The 14587-nt window shown below is 50.9% G+C and overlaps 1 protein-coding gene across 1 annotated transcript in view; it reads right to left on the bottom strand.

The window, feature by feature from the left end:
• SPPL3 (signal peptide peptidase like 3) overlaps positions 1-2854 on the bottom strand; it is a 100678-nt gene extending 97824 nt beyond the window's left edge. Inside the window, exon 1 of the mRNA XM_040250891.1 lies at positions 2703-2854. Within this exon, the coding sequence (XP_040106825.1) occupies positions 2703-2725 (23 nt within the window). The 5' untranslated portion in view covers positions 2726-2854. The remainder of the gene's footprint in view (positions 1-2702) is intronic.
• Positions 2855-14587: the final 11733 nt, after the last annotated feature.

The raw sequence follows: 14587 nt of genomic DNA on the forward strand, positions 1-14587 counted from the left end.
AGCCTAAGTTTCCTCCTCTATAAAAGAGAGAAAGATCACCTGCCTCAGGTACTTGTGAGAATCAACTGAGTGTATATGTTAAATGCCACATGGCTGGCTCTTTATATCACCCCCCGACTGACTTGGGAAGAACCAGTCAGGAAGAAAGCTGCCTCGTTTCCCAATCCTCTCTCCCCTTTCTCAAGATGATGCCTGGTTTCCCAACTCTCTCTCTCAAGATAATGTAAAAACTTTCTCCATCTCAAAACGTGCTAAAGGTGAGGAGCTAAGTGTTCTGATTTCAAGGAGCTTCTTTCTTCACCTTAAAGCAAATTAAGGGACCTGAGCTTGAAGCAAGTATTCAGGAGGATAAATCTTATACAGCGTCAAACTTCACAAAACACCTCCACCTTACAACACTCTCCCCGCCACCACCTTAACTAGCAGAGCCGTCCAACATCACACAAGAATGTGGCCTACCTGCTGCTGCTGCTAAGTCACTTCAGTCGTGTCCGACTCTGTGTGACCCCATAGACGGCAGCCCGCCAGGCTCCCCCGTCCCTGGGATTCTCCAGGCAAGAACACTGGAGAGGGTTGCCATTTCCTTCTCCAATGTGTGAAAGTGAAAAGTGAAAAAGAAGTTGCTCAGTCGTGTCCGACTCTTCACGACCCCATGGACTGCAGCCCACCAGGCTCCTCCGTCCGTGGGATTTTCCAGGCAAGAGTACTGGAGCGGGGTGCCACTGCCTTCTCCTGTGGCCTACCTGTGGCCTACCTAGTACCTAGTAAAACACTCTCACTATCCCCACTTCTCGGGTGCTGCGCTTACTCTCTGAACCACCCACAGTCCCTCTACAGCAGGCTACAGACAGCAGGGCGGCCATCAGGACACTCAGCGGGGCCAGCGTGTTAAGAAGCTCAAGATGAGGCATGCAAAGGGCACCTGCACTTGCTTTCTTACTCTGTCCATGAGAAAGTGCGAATTCTAATCCGGTGTTCCAAATCACGTGCATTGGTGAGGCAGTTCACCGTTGCTCAAAATAATCAAAGAAGTTTAAACGTCTTTTTAAAAATATATATGTTGTCACAATTGTTCATTAGGATTTTCATTCTTCTTTTAGCATTGCTTTTTCTAAGTTATCTTCTTTTTTTTTTTGTATGTATGTAACTGAAGTTCTCTTTTGAATTATCTTCTTCAGTCACCAATCCTCTTTCCCTATGAGAAGACATAATGCGTCCCTCACTTATCATAACCCCAGCCACCACAAATCATCCCCTGGGATAAAGCCTTCATCCAAAGCCATTCTTTTCAGGTATTACTCATTTCTTTGCTGTTCCCCTAAGATAATTATAATGTAGTAAGGTATAGCACCTTACAGTTTACCCTGTAGTTTGTAAACTTAATTCATTTACTCCTTACAGCTTATGAGAAAGATAATTCTATTTTGCAAGTAAGGGGAAAAGAATGGAGAACTTACTATCTTGTCGAGTTATAAAGCAAGTTAACAGGTGAACCCGACGTCCAAACCAACTCTAAACGCCAAGCTCTTCCCACTCTACTATGCTCTTTTCTAAGAAGGGAAAGCCTACAGTTTTATCAAAAACCACATTTGCTTCCAAGAGAAAACGATCTTCAAACAATCGCTCTAGATTGCAACCAGATTTTCCATCTCTGCACCTACCATCATCCCATTTCTCGCTTTCTCTCCACTCCACTCCTCATGGATATTATCGTCACTCCTTCAACCCCCTCCAGCACATATTCCACCTCAGCCTGCTAAAGGGAGGTGCATCCCCCTCGCCCCAAACCTCAGCCCTCCCTTCTCAGGACAGGTATAGTTCTCACTCCATGAACTACACAGTACGCTTGTCAGCCCTTAGCAAGCTATTTTATAACTTTTAAAAAGTCTCTTTAAAATGGACATGACTTGTAGCTCCTTCATCCCCATACTTGCCCCAGGGCATTGGGCTTCGTCCTATTCTACAGAACAGGGTACCTACCCTCACAAAGATTTCTGCCAGGCCCCACTGTCATCAGCGACTTCCACTCCAAAATCTAGTTATCCAAACAGGCTCCCCTTCCAACCTCTCCAGCAGGGTGTAGCCTTCAGGGTTCCCCGGCCTCTCCCCTTCCGCGGCTTTCCTCTGCTCACGTCTAGGCCTCTGCCCACCTCACCAACTCTTCCCTTCACTCCCCATCCCAGGGGTAAGGAGCAGCCCCAGGGGAGGTGGCTTCTCCTCTCTGACAGCTTCCAAGTTCGACCTCGTATCACCTGTTCTCAGAAGATGCCTCTCGGCCCGGTGGCCCCCCGCCTTTGCCCCGACCTGCCCCTCTCCACCTTGGCCATTCCTCCTTTCCAGCAGCTTCCCGCCTCGGGTCGGTTCCGGAATGCCCGTGGGAATCCATTTCCCTCGCATGGGCTTCCCACCTCGGGGTGAAGCTCCCCTTTCTCCATCACCTGCTCCGCCCATGACCAGATGACATCCGCCGCGGCCGCCGCCTCCTCGGACGCCGGGCCCCCGGCCGCTCACCGCCTTCCGCGAGCGCCAGCCGCCCCCTCCGGCAGGGGGCGAGGGGGGCGTGCACCCCTATGCCGCGGTCCCCAGCCCCCCTCCACCCCCGAAGCGCACCTGTTCCTCCTCCTCTTCCTCCCCGGCCGGCCGCGCCGGCGTCCCGACCCCCACCCTCGCCGCGCCCCGGCCTCCCAGAGCCCCGCACTCACCACGAGTAGGTCTGCTCCGCCATGGCGCTGACTCTCGAGGGCTCTGCTGCAGGCTCGGCCCGGGCCGGGCCCGGCGGCAGGGGAACAAACGGGCGGCGGGCTCGCTCGGGCCGGGAGCGGAAGGCGCGGCCGCGGCCCGGCGCTCGCTCGCTCGCTCACACCGCGGGCGGGCGGGCCGGGAAAGTGACTGGCGGGGAGAGGCCGGGCTCCGAGGCGGACCCGCTCCCTGGGCCCCGGGGCGGGGCGGGCTCCGCTCTCGGCCTCCCTCACCGGCGGCGGCGGCGGCGGCTCCGCTGCGGCTCTAAACCCAACATGGCGGCGGCGGCGGCGGCACTGAGAACAAGGGGGCCCCGGGGCGGGCGAACGGCAAGAGGGCCCCGCGCTCACTGCGCGCTGGGCCGCAGGGGCGCCGCGCTCGTGCGGCGGCGGCGGCGGCCCGGGGACATGGCCGGCGGGCGGAGGCGGAGGCGGCGGCGACTGAGGGGGGCGCTAGGCGGTGAGGCGAGGCCGCTCGGCTCACACCCGCCAAGGGGAGGCGAGGAGGGGGCGGGGGGTGAGCCTTGGCCCTGCGCGGGTCACGTGCCCAAAACACGCTCACGTGACGCGCGCGCCCCGCCCCTCGCGCCGGGCCCATGCGCGGAGACGTCGGTTCCTCGGTTCGAGGCGACTGTTGCTCGCTCGGCTTCTGGCGGTTGCGCCGCCTCCCGCCGCTTGGTGCCGCCCCCTCCCCACGCGGGGCGGTCGCCTCTGGAGCCCTCTTCCCTTCGCCTTTCCGAGGGGCTGCTGCAGCCAGCCAGTCAGGAACCCCGTGCGCGTCTGTTGACTGCCACTCAGCTGTCACCCATCCATCAAGAGTCTGCTGGCCACGGGCTCCCAAGTGTCAGTCAACCTGTCAGTCAGCAGGCGGGACGCTGCCTCGCTTAGTTGGTCTGCTCGTTGGTTCATTCATTCGTTTAGCAAATAACTCCACGCAGCCAGCTTTTATTGCACCCAGGCTCTGTGCCAAGTCCTCGAGGGGCCAAGTCGAATACCCCATACTAGCCTTCATGTGACCCATCAACAGATATTTATTGGGTGCCAACCATGTATCAATTCATTCTGCTGGGTCTGCCCTCTGAGCGCTTACATTCTAGAGGAAAAGACTTACAGATAGCCCAAGCCGACAAATAAGTGAAGGTGCTTGCAGATGCTGCTAAGTTTTATGAAGATGATAACACAAGGTAATGGGACACAGCGTGAGTGGGTGTGCAGCCTAGTTTCCATGGTGAAGGAAGGCCTGGCAGAGAAGGTGACAGCTGACACCTGAAGGATGACAAGGAGCTGACCACGCAAGAGCAAAGCTCAGTGAACAGTCCATCTGGAGGCAGACACAGAAGTAAATTTAATGGGGCTGGACCAGATTCACAGAGAAGGCAATGGCAACCCACTCCAGTACTCTTGCCTGGAAAATCCCATGGAGGGAGGAGCCTGGTAGGCTGCTGTCCATGGGGTCGCTAAGAGTCGGACACGACTGAGCAACTTCACTTTCACTTTTCACTTTCATGCATTGGACAAGGAAATGGCAATCCACTCCAGTGTTCCTGCCTGGAGAATCCCAGGGACGGCGGAGCCTGGTCGACTGCTGTCTATGGGGTCGCACAGAGTCGGACACAACTGAAGCAACTTAGCAGCAGCAGCAGCAGCAGACCAGATTCACAGAGTGAATCTGGGGCTTAGGAGGAGAGAGGAGGGAGAGATGAACTGAACCCCAGGGCACTGGGCAATGCTTTGCTAGGAGTGGATGAGGTGGTCTGAAAGAGTAAGCGTGTTGATAGGAGAAAAGACACTCTTTAGAAAGAGAATGACATGAGGCAAGTCCCAACGATGTGAAGGCTTGGAGTGAGCCTGGATCCAGGAGTGGGATGGATGATTCCTGCTGCAGAGTGTTCAGAGAAGAGACTGAAAGACTGCTCTGGGGCTAGACTCTGAAGGGCCCAGCTAAGCCTCCTGGCCACTTACTGTGTTCATGAATGAAAATGATCAGTGCAGCTCCAGGCTTTAGAAGCACGCCTGGGCAACAGACACAGTAGACTTCCCAGACCCCCAGTCTCCACAGGGAGCAGAGCTGGCACACCCAAAACCAGTATTCTCAAGATCCTCCGCAGCTGGCCCAATTTCAGGCCGGGATCAAGCGCTGCTCCAGTTTCCCAGGACCTGCCCAGCCTTACGGGGGAACACCACGCCCTGAATCTATCTTCAAATGGATCAGTTGGCCATTGCTCATACATCTGCTGCTTGCCCGTTCCCCAAGAGGAACCCTTTCATGAGAAAGCCAAATGTAGTTTTCATTCGGAAGCAATCTCTCCTTCTTCCTTCCCCCACTGCTGGCGACCAGGACCAGTTGGGTTCAATGTGTTTCCTGAAGCTCCACCAGTGAGTCTGGGGAAAGGGCCAGATGATAAGATCGGATTCCCTCCAGACATTTGGAGGCAGGGCCCCAAGAATATACCAGACCACCAAGGTCCCTTCCTCTGACCTTTCACAGAAAGATACCAGCCTGCAAATACCTGCTGCTGCTACTGCTGCTAAGTTGCTTCAGTTATGTCTGACTCTGTGAGACCCCATAGATGGCAGCCCACCAGGCTCTCCCGTCCCTGGGATTCTCCAGGCAAGAATACTGGAGTGGGTTGCCATTTCCTTCTCCGATGCATGAAAGTGAAAAGTGAAAGGGAAGTTGCTCAGTCGTGTCCGACTCTTAGCGACCCCATGGACTGCAGCCCACCAGGCTCCTCCGCCCATGGGATTTTCCAGTCAAGAGTACTGGAGTGGGTTGCCATTGCCTTCCTGCAAATACCTGCCCAGCTCTAAATGGCGCTGGATGTGTGGATATAATGAGGAGATGGAAAAGCAAAGAGCCTAAATTTTTGATGTTCATTTAGCACTTACTACTTTTCCAGATGGTCTTACAGAATGCCAAGTGTACCCTTGAATGTGACACATAGTCATTCTGAGTCTCAAAAACGTGAGACATCGGGGCCCTGGAAAAGGCTAGAAGCTACTGGCACAAAAGGCTTTGGGAGGTGAAGAAGCTCCTTCCCTGGAGACTGAGAACAAAACAGATCAGACATGTCACTAACAAAACAAAAAGACACACTGCGCCCCTGGGCAGTTCACCTGGGCTTTCATTCCCGGTGAGTCAGAGGATGCAAAACCAAGAGAAAACTCAAGTTTTGGAGGGATGGAACAGGAGGTGCTGATGAAAGAAGGTTAAGGCCTTCCCAGAAGCAAAGGGACCCTTCTGGGCCCTGAGAAGAATCCACTGGAAGAAAGGGGTGAGAAGGGTTCTGGGAGAAAGTGTGGGATGAGAAATGAAAAGAAAGTTTTCCTTCTCTTCCATGTAAACTAGAGGCCTCTCCAAGTGTCTCTTGGGAAAACACGTGAACTCGGACCATTATAGGAAGCCAAAGAGCACTAGGCAGAGCCAGAGGACACCCAGGCCATGGCAGCCTGTGCATGTGGTCTCAGCAGATGGAGTGTGCGCCCAGAAACTGGTAGCTGGGGTATGTCAGGCTAAGGTTGCCCAGATGGAGAAGGCACCTCCAGGTGCCGGTCAGAACTGTTGCAGGCTTGAACCCTCCCGGAGAAGTCCAGGCTAGAGTAAATCTCAAGTCTGTGCATCAGCTGGAGGCTGCCCAGCCTGGGGCACCTGGGGAGTCACTTTCAGTCCTTCTGCCAGCAGCACTCAGCTCCAAGCTGGAGCGGTCCCAGGTGGTATCCGTGGCACCTCTGGGCCTCAGCCGGGGAGTCAGGTGTGCCTGGCAGGAGACGCAGGCACTGGCTCCCTGCAGGAGGGGTGCCAGGCTCCCCGCACCCCACCCTCCAGTGCTGCACAGGTGAGAGGGCCACAGCTTGTGAAATTTTTGTTGAAAGAGGCAAGGGAAGTTCCTCTAATTATCACCACGGTAATTACAGGATTGCTCCTCCTACCCAGTGTGTTCAAGGGACTTGGTGAGTCTCCCCATGACGCGTCACCAGCCGCAGGTGCAGACTCCAGGGAGCAGGCATTGCCAGGTTTGACTGGGCTGTGTAGGTGCTGCTTCTGAGAGGGTCAAGAGCTCAGGTCTGACCAGTCCCTGCCTGCCTCTCCAGCCCACTTATCACCTCTTTCCAACACTCCCTTCCAATACACACATACACACACACACAGACGCACGCACACGCACGCGCGCGCACACACACACACACACAGTGAACTGCTTGCAGCTTCCAGTGGGATGTGCTTTCTGCTTCTTAACAGCTGCTCGTAAACTTGAGGCTTGGTTTCTATCTCCTCGGGATTCCCTGGTGGCTCAGTGGTAAAGAATCCGCCTGCCCATGCAGGAGACGCAGGTTCAATCCCTGGATCCCATGGAGGAGGAAATGGCAACCCACTCCAGTATTTTTGCCTGGAGAATCCCACAGACAAAGGAGGGCAGCTGCAATCTGTGAGGTTGCAAGAGTCAGAAATGACTAAGTTCTATGTCCCCTCCTTCAGAAAGTCTCACTTGAGCAAATCCAGGCTGAGTTAGACACTCCTCTCCGGCATTCCCACAGACCCCTGAGTGTACCCCGTGTCTTTTAACACTTAATACAGTGAACTGTCACTGCCTGTTGACTTGTCATCCTCTCCCTTGGGCTGTGCATGCCTTGTGGGAAGGGACTGTGACCTGTCACCAGTTCCACCTTCAGATCCCAGTGCAGAACTCAGTGGAAAGAAGCTCAAAGTTCGTGGAATGAAGCTTGAGTGAGCGAAAAGGCAAACCAGGTTTCAAAACAACCGGTTCTACCTGATAGTCCCATGACTCCCATGATCTCGAATTCAGCATCCCTCCCTGTTCCCCACGACCTCCTCTTTGACTGAGAAAGAGAAGCCCTAAGGGAAGAGAAATCTCTCTTAGGGATGTGGGTAAGACAGAGGATTGGAGGGAAGGTACATCATGCTGAGCTTATTAGGTGTCAGGTCACTTTCAGTCTTTGATCATGAGTTCCTTTAAAAAAATTTTTTTTAACTTTTTAAGACCAATTTTAGGTTTACGGAGGGCTTCCCTGGTGGCTCAGAGGTTAAAGCGTCTGCCTGCATGCAATGTGGGAGACCTGGGTTCGATCCCTGGGTCGGGAAGATCCCCTGGAGAAGGAATGGCAACCCACTCCAGTATTCTTGCCTGGAGAATCCCATGGACGGAAGCCCTGGTGGGCTACTGTCCATGGGATCGCAAAGAGTCGGACACGACTGAGCGACTTCACTTTCACTTTAGGTTTACAGAAAAATTGATGGGTAAGTTCAGAGAGTTCCCACTCACCCCTTCTTCCCCAACAAGGTTTCCCTTATGATTTACATCTTGCATTAGCATGGTACATTCAGTACAGTTGATGAACCACTAACGGTACATTCTTATTAACTAAAGTCCGTAGTTTACATTAGGGTTCACTCCCGGTGTTGTAGATTCTATCTGTTTTGACAAATGTATAATATGTATTCACCATTATAGAGAATACTTTCATTGCCCTAAAATTCCCTTGTGTTCCACTTATTCATCCTTCCCTCCTTCTCTCCCACTCTCCCACTCCCCCCGCCCCCCCCCCCGCACTCATTAAATCCTTGGCAACCACCAATCTTTTCATTGTATCCATAGACTTGCCTTTTCTAGAATGTCATACAGTTGGAATCATACAATATGTAAACTTTTCAGTTGGGCCTTTTTTTTCTTTCCACTTAGCAATATGCTAAGTCTTCTCTGTTTTTTCATGGTTTGATAGCTTTTATTTTTTAATCACTGAATTAGATTCCATTGTATGAATGTACCAGAGTTTGCTTATCCATTCACCTATTGAAAGACATCTAGGATGCTTTCAGGTTTTGGCAAGTATGAATAAAATAGAATAAATATCCTTGTGCAGGTTTTTGGAATACCATGGGATTTTTAGATGGGTGCTGTTTAATTTCTAAATATGTGGGGCTTTCCCAACTATTCTATGGTTATTAATTGCTGATTTAATTCTGCTGTGGTCTGAGCACATCCTCGGGAAGATGGACTTCAACCTTCAGGAATTTGTTAAAGCTTGTATATGGCTCAGCCTTTGACTTATTTTGGTGAATATTCACAGAGATTTTGGAATCTATACATTTTTTATGTTCAATTAATTTATGGCAAAAGAGGCAAGAATATACATGATGAAAAAAACAGTCTCTTCAATCAGTGGTTCTGGAAAAACTGCACAGTTACATGATATTAGAACATTTTGTCATATAACATACAAAAATAAAGTCAAAGTGGTTAATGCTTAAATACAAGACTGGAAACCATAAAACTCCTAGAGGAAAATATAGGCAGGACATTCTTTGACATAAATTGTAGTTATGTACATATATATACATCCTAAGATAAAGGAGACCTAGGCAAAAATAAGTCAAATGGGACCTAATTAAACCTAAAAGCTTTTGGACAGCAAAGGAAACCATTGACAATACAAAAAGACAACCAACTGAATGGGAGAAAATATTTGCAAATGATATAACCAATGAAGGATTAATATCCAAAATGTATAAATAGCTTATACAACGTAATATTAGAAAAACCCAATCCAATTAAAAATGGACTGAAGACTTAAATTATATTTTTCCAAAGAAGACATAAAGATGTTAAACACATCCATGCAAAGATCCTTAATGTCACTATCGTCATTCATGTGCATGCTCAGTTGCTAAGCTGTGTCCAGCCCTTTGAGACCCCATGGACTATATAGTTCGCCAAGCTCCTCTGTCCTTGGGATTTTCCAGGCCAGAATACTGGAGTGGGTTGCCATTTCTTTCTCTATGAATCTATAAATGTATCTATTAACTTTGAGAAATCATCAGGAACTATATCTTCAAATATTTTTCTTTTGTTTGCACCACATGGCTTTCAGGATCTCAATTCCCTGAGCAGGGATTGAACCCAGGCCACAGAATTGAACGCTTGGAGTCCTAACCACTAGGTCACCAGGGAACTCCCTCTCTCTGAATACTTTTATGCCCCATTCTTTCTCTTTTCTTTTTCTAAAATTTGGATGACGTGTGGTATGTAGATCTTTGACTGTTGTTCCACAGGTCCATGAAACTCTGCATAACTTTTTCCAGTGATTTCTTTTTCTCCCTGGTCTTCAGGATGGATAATTTGTGTTGATCTGTCTGCAGACTCACTCTTTCCTTTGTCACATTCATTCTGCTACTGAACCTATCAAATTAATTCTTCATATCGGTTACTGTACTTTTTACTTCTGGAATTTCCATTTGATTTTGTTTTAATAGTTCCAGTTCTCTGCTGAAGTTCCTCATCTGTTCCTTCATTATGACTATATTTGGGGGGGATGGGCGGAGTTTGAAAATATTTATGAGTTGCATTAAAGTTCTTGATGCTAATTCTAACACCTGGGTCATCACTTTTTCTCTTTGAGATTGAGTCTGTTTTCTATTTCTTCCTATGTCTAGCACTTGATTTTTGGGTGCTGGTTATTGTACAGACCCTGGATTCTGTTGTTTCTCTCAAGAGTGTTAATTTTATTTTCTGTTTGACAGACAATCATTCAGGTGGTGCAACAGTAAAAGAATTCACCTGCCAATTCAGGAAACACAAGAGATGCGGGTTTGATCCCAGGGTCTAGAAGTTCCCCTGGAGGAGGAAATGGCAACACATTCCAGTTATTCATGCCTGGAAAATTCTATGAACAGAGGAGCCTGGCAGGCTACAATCCATGAGGTCACGAAGAATCAGACATAACTGAGCCCACACACACACAAAAATATTCTGATGAAACTACTTGGCCATTACCACCCCTTATATTCTTTAACCCTTTTATTAATCAGGATGTCCCCTTACAGTCAGTATAATTAGCCCCCTTTATTAAATTGAGGCTTTGAAAAAAGTGAAACCATTTGTTCAAAGTCACATACCTAGTTCACGGCAGAGTCACAATTTGAAACCAACCAAATGACATAACCGTATCCTTGACCCACTTCACACCCATTCCCAAACATCTTCAGGATGATTTGGATTCCAGCCTAAAGCCCACTGGAATTGAGAAGAGGTCAGCTCCCTGAAAACCCCCATTCAGGGTAGGGCAATAGTTTTCAACCCAAATCAACAGAATCATTTACAAAACTGAAAAATAAGGATGCTAGGCTCCATTTACTGGATTAGTATCTCTGGCAGTAGGGACTAAGAATCTACACTTTATCCTGTTTCCTGGTTGTTGTTGCTGTTTTTCCAATGGTGCCGTGAGGCTCGTGGGATTTTAGTTCCCCAAACCGGAGATCGAACCTGAGCCTCCTGCAGTGGAAGTGAGAGTGTTACCCACTGAAACGCCAGGGAACTCCCTGTTTCCTTATGATTCTAGTGCCCAGTCAGGGTTAAAAATCCCGTGGTATGGGAATTCCTTGGTGGTCCAATGCTTAGGACTTGGCGCTTTGATGGCTGTGGCCTGGCTTCAGTCACTGATGGGGGAGCTGAGATCCCTCAGGCCATGCAGTCAAATAAAAAATCCCTCTAATAAAGGCAAAGCGCCTCCCACCAGTATTGCTTTTCTTCTGGAGCTCAAGACTCTGACTTTCGCGTCATGCTTTGCCCAGGTAGTGACAGTGGCGCTGGGCCCACGTCCTGGCTCTGTCACCTGTTAGCTAAGTGGCCTTGGGCGGCTGCCCTGACCTCTCTGAGCCTTTTGCCTTCTTTCCTCTTCAGTGGAGATGATAACAGCAGCAACCTCATGAGGCTGTTGTAAAGATTCCATGAGATAATGCACATGAGGTATTTTGCACAGCACCTGACACCTGTAAACCCTCCACGGAGAGTAGCTATTAGGATAAACATCCTCAGCTTTTCTGCTGCCTGGAGCTCTGTCCTGTCTCCTACCTAAATCCAACTTCCAGAGTTAAACCATATGTATAACTTCTAAGGTATTTCAAAATCCCTCTCTTCGCAAAGTTAACCCAGCCTCTATCTTTGCAACTAATCCATCCCCACTCATGTCCCTCTGCCCTGGAGCAAGAAGGTTTGTTTGTTTTCATTCTTCCAGGTCTTCATTTTGGTGAGCAAAATGAAGTTGCCCCGAGGCATGTGTGATCTTGTCTCCCCAACCAGGGATTGAACCCACTTCCCCTGCATTAGAAGATGGGTTCTTAACCATTGGGCCACCAGGGAAAGCCCAAGAAGCATTTTAAATTGAGACCAGAGCCTGGAAGTGCTTCTTAGAACGGACTCAGATACCCTCCACTTCAGCTTGTGCTCTTTCTTGCCTATGATTGGGACCTCCTAGGCCATGCCCTCTGCATGCACGGTGGTAAAGAATCCATCTGCCAATGCAGGAGACTTGGGTTTGATCCCTGGGTCAGGAAGATCCCCTGGAGAAGGAAATGGCCACCCACACCAGTATTCTTGCCTGGAAAATCCCATGGACAGAGAAGCCTGGTGGGCTACAGTCCATGGGGTTGCAAAGAGTCAGACACGACCGAGCAACTACACCACGATGACCACCAGGCCACACCCTCACATGAGTGGCAAGTCTGAATTCCAGAATGAGATGTGAAAATTGCAAAACCAGGCCTAAACCTTTGAGACGAACCAACTTTGTTGCTGAGAGTCAGGCCTGAGTCAGTGTCCTAAGGGGAACCTGGGCCTGACCAAGAGAACTCATGGAAGGCAAGCTCCTGACACCCCCATTTCTAGAAGCTCGCTGGGATACGAGAAAGGACTCACCACCACCCTGGGAAGTCCCCCCCAACCCCATCTGCTAGACTTCTGCTCAGGACTCCTCCCCAGGGAAACTTTTCCTAGATGGCACATGGCCCAACCCCAAGGTGACTAGACACTCTGGGGGCTCTACCGCCAGCCAAAAGTATCTCACAACCTCCATCTCAGGTCAGGTCTATAGGTTTGATGAACACAGAACCAGAGGGGTTCTCTGAGCTGGGAATACTCCTGGCGAGAAAGGAGGGAAGATCCCCCTACTTATTGGGGACCCTTAGGTGTCAGATGCCGCACATCCTTCATCTGACCTCACCCACTGTAATGTTGTCTGTTTTCCTCACCACTGAATCCCCAAGGCCTAGCAGAATAGACACTCGGTAAATATTTAATTACAGTAATAGTGAAATAGCTACCATTTATTGAGTGCTTATCACATGCCAGGCACTTTTCAAAGGGCTTTGGGTCTCCTAACTCACACAGTATCTGCTGGATGAAAAATCTGATAACTACTCTATGAGGCTAGACTCTTCCTAGTTTATAAATAGAGAAACTGAAAATGCAGAGGTAATACATGGACAGGGACCAGGCTTTGAATCCAGAGAAGTGTGATGACCTGGGAAGCAAAAGGTCAGCGGGGGGGTGGAGGGGGGGGTGAGGTGTCCCAGTTTGAATGAATGCTATGGGGATGCAAAGACAGAAACAGAGTGGACTTGGAAGCAAGCGGTTTTGAGGGAGAAGTAGCAAAGGGGGTGGGGGGACAGCCAGCTGGCCGCCTCCTAGGGCAAGTGTTCTGGATGTGGCAAGACAGCCCAGGCCACTCCCCTAAGAAACTAAGAAACGCTGATATCACGCCCCCCCAAAACCACACCCCCTGCCCACAGGAAGCGGTGGAAAGGAGCCTTGACCTGCAAAGGGGAGGGTTTTGGCTGCTGCCCCAGTGATCATAAGCCCCCAGTTCCATAAACACCACTGATCAGGTCCTCTCCTAGAAGTCCAGAAGTCCAGAGCCGGTGTGTGTGAGTGTGTGTGTGTGTGTGTGTGTGTGAGTGTGTGTGTGTGTGTTTGTGTGTGTTTAGTGGGGGTGGGGGCATGGCAGGCCGCTCCCCAGCACCACCTGGGATGAGTCACAGGTGACGCCCCAGCCCTGGAGCCTGGGCAGGCAGAAGCACAATGCCAACCCTACCAGTGGTTCTGAGCACACTCGCGCACTTGGCCTCATTCCTAAGATGAGAAGGCCAGGGTGGGCTTGCTGAGGGGCTACTGGGCTGACCTGCACTCCTGGGCAGGCCATTCTGCCACCCTGACTTCTCAGGTGGGCCAGGCACCCCCACAAGGCAAATCCTGCCGGGGGAAGAGCAGTGGCCCCTCTGCCCCTCTCTCACTCTTCCCACGGTGACACAAAGGACCAAGTCTGCCTTGGGTGCTCAGCCCCACCCAGCTGATCCACCCCAAGTCACCAGTGACTCACCTGATTGCCTGAACACTTGCTTCTTATCTCCCCTGCTGCCTTGAAGCTCTACCCCGTTGCTCCCACTGTACACCTGGGGTGGAGCTTGGCACAGAGCCGGCGGCAAACAATTGCAGATGGGCCTCGAGTACAGCAGGGACCACGGCTCCTGCCAGGCCTACGCCGACGGTCTTGGTGCTCCAAGGCCTCCATAACCGCTCGTGCCCCACCCCCACCGCATGGTGGGCCTGCAGGTCCTGTCCTGGACACGATTCCCTTCACCGAATATCCTAGTGATGCTCTGGCTTCTGAAAAGTGCTGTGGCACTTTGTGAGGTCCCAGAAGAGAGCAGTTACTTCAGGAGAGCTTTGAGCTGCTGTCTGCTGTCTGGAGGGTGGGGGTGGGGGGTGCGTCTCAGGCCCTGTCCCCCTGCCTGTTGAGCAGGGAGGCGATTTGCTGACCCCTGCCGTGTTTCCTGTGGGCCTTCTACAGGGAGGAGGAGCCCCACGTGCATCCCTGTTCGCCTTCTCACCACAGGCTTCTCCATCCACAGTCAGTGAGGACCACGTGGGCACACACAGCCTCCGATGGTTCCCAGCACACCCGTTCTCTCCCGTCTCAGCCCCGTCCTCTGTCGGGCCTGCCCTCTCTGCCAGTTGCCTTCCTCCTACGATTTTTGCCTCAGGGCCCTATTCCTCCCT

Source organism: Oryx dammah, unplaced genomic scaffold, assembly GCF_014754425.2.
Source record: "Oryx dammah isolate SB20612 unplaced genomic scaffold, SCBI_Odam_1.1 HiC_scaffold_12, whole genome shotgun sequence".
In the NCBI taxonomy this organism is placed as follows: domain Eukaryota; kingdom Metazoa; phylum Chordata; class Mammalia; order Artiodactyla; family Bovidae; genus Oryx; species Oryx dammah.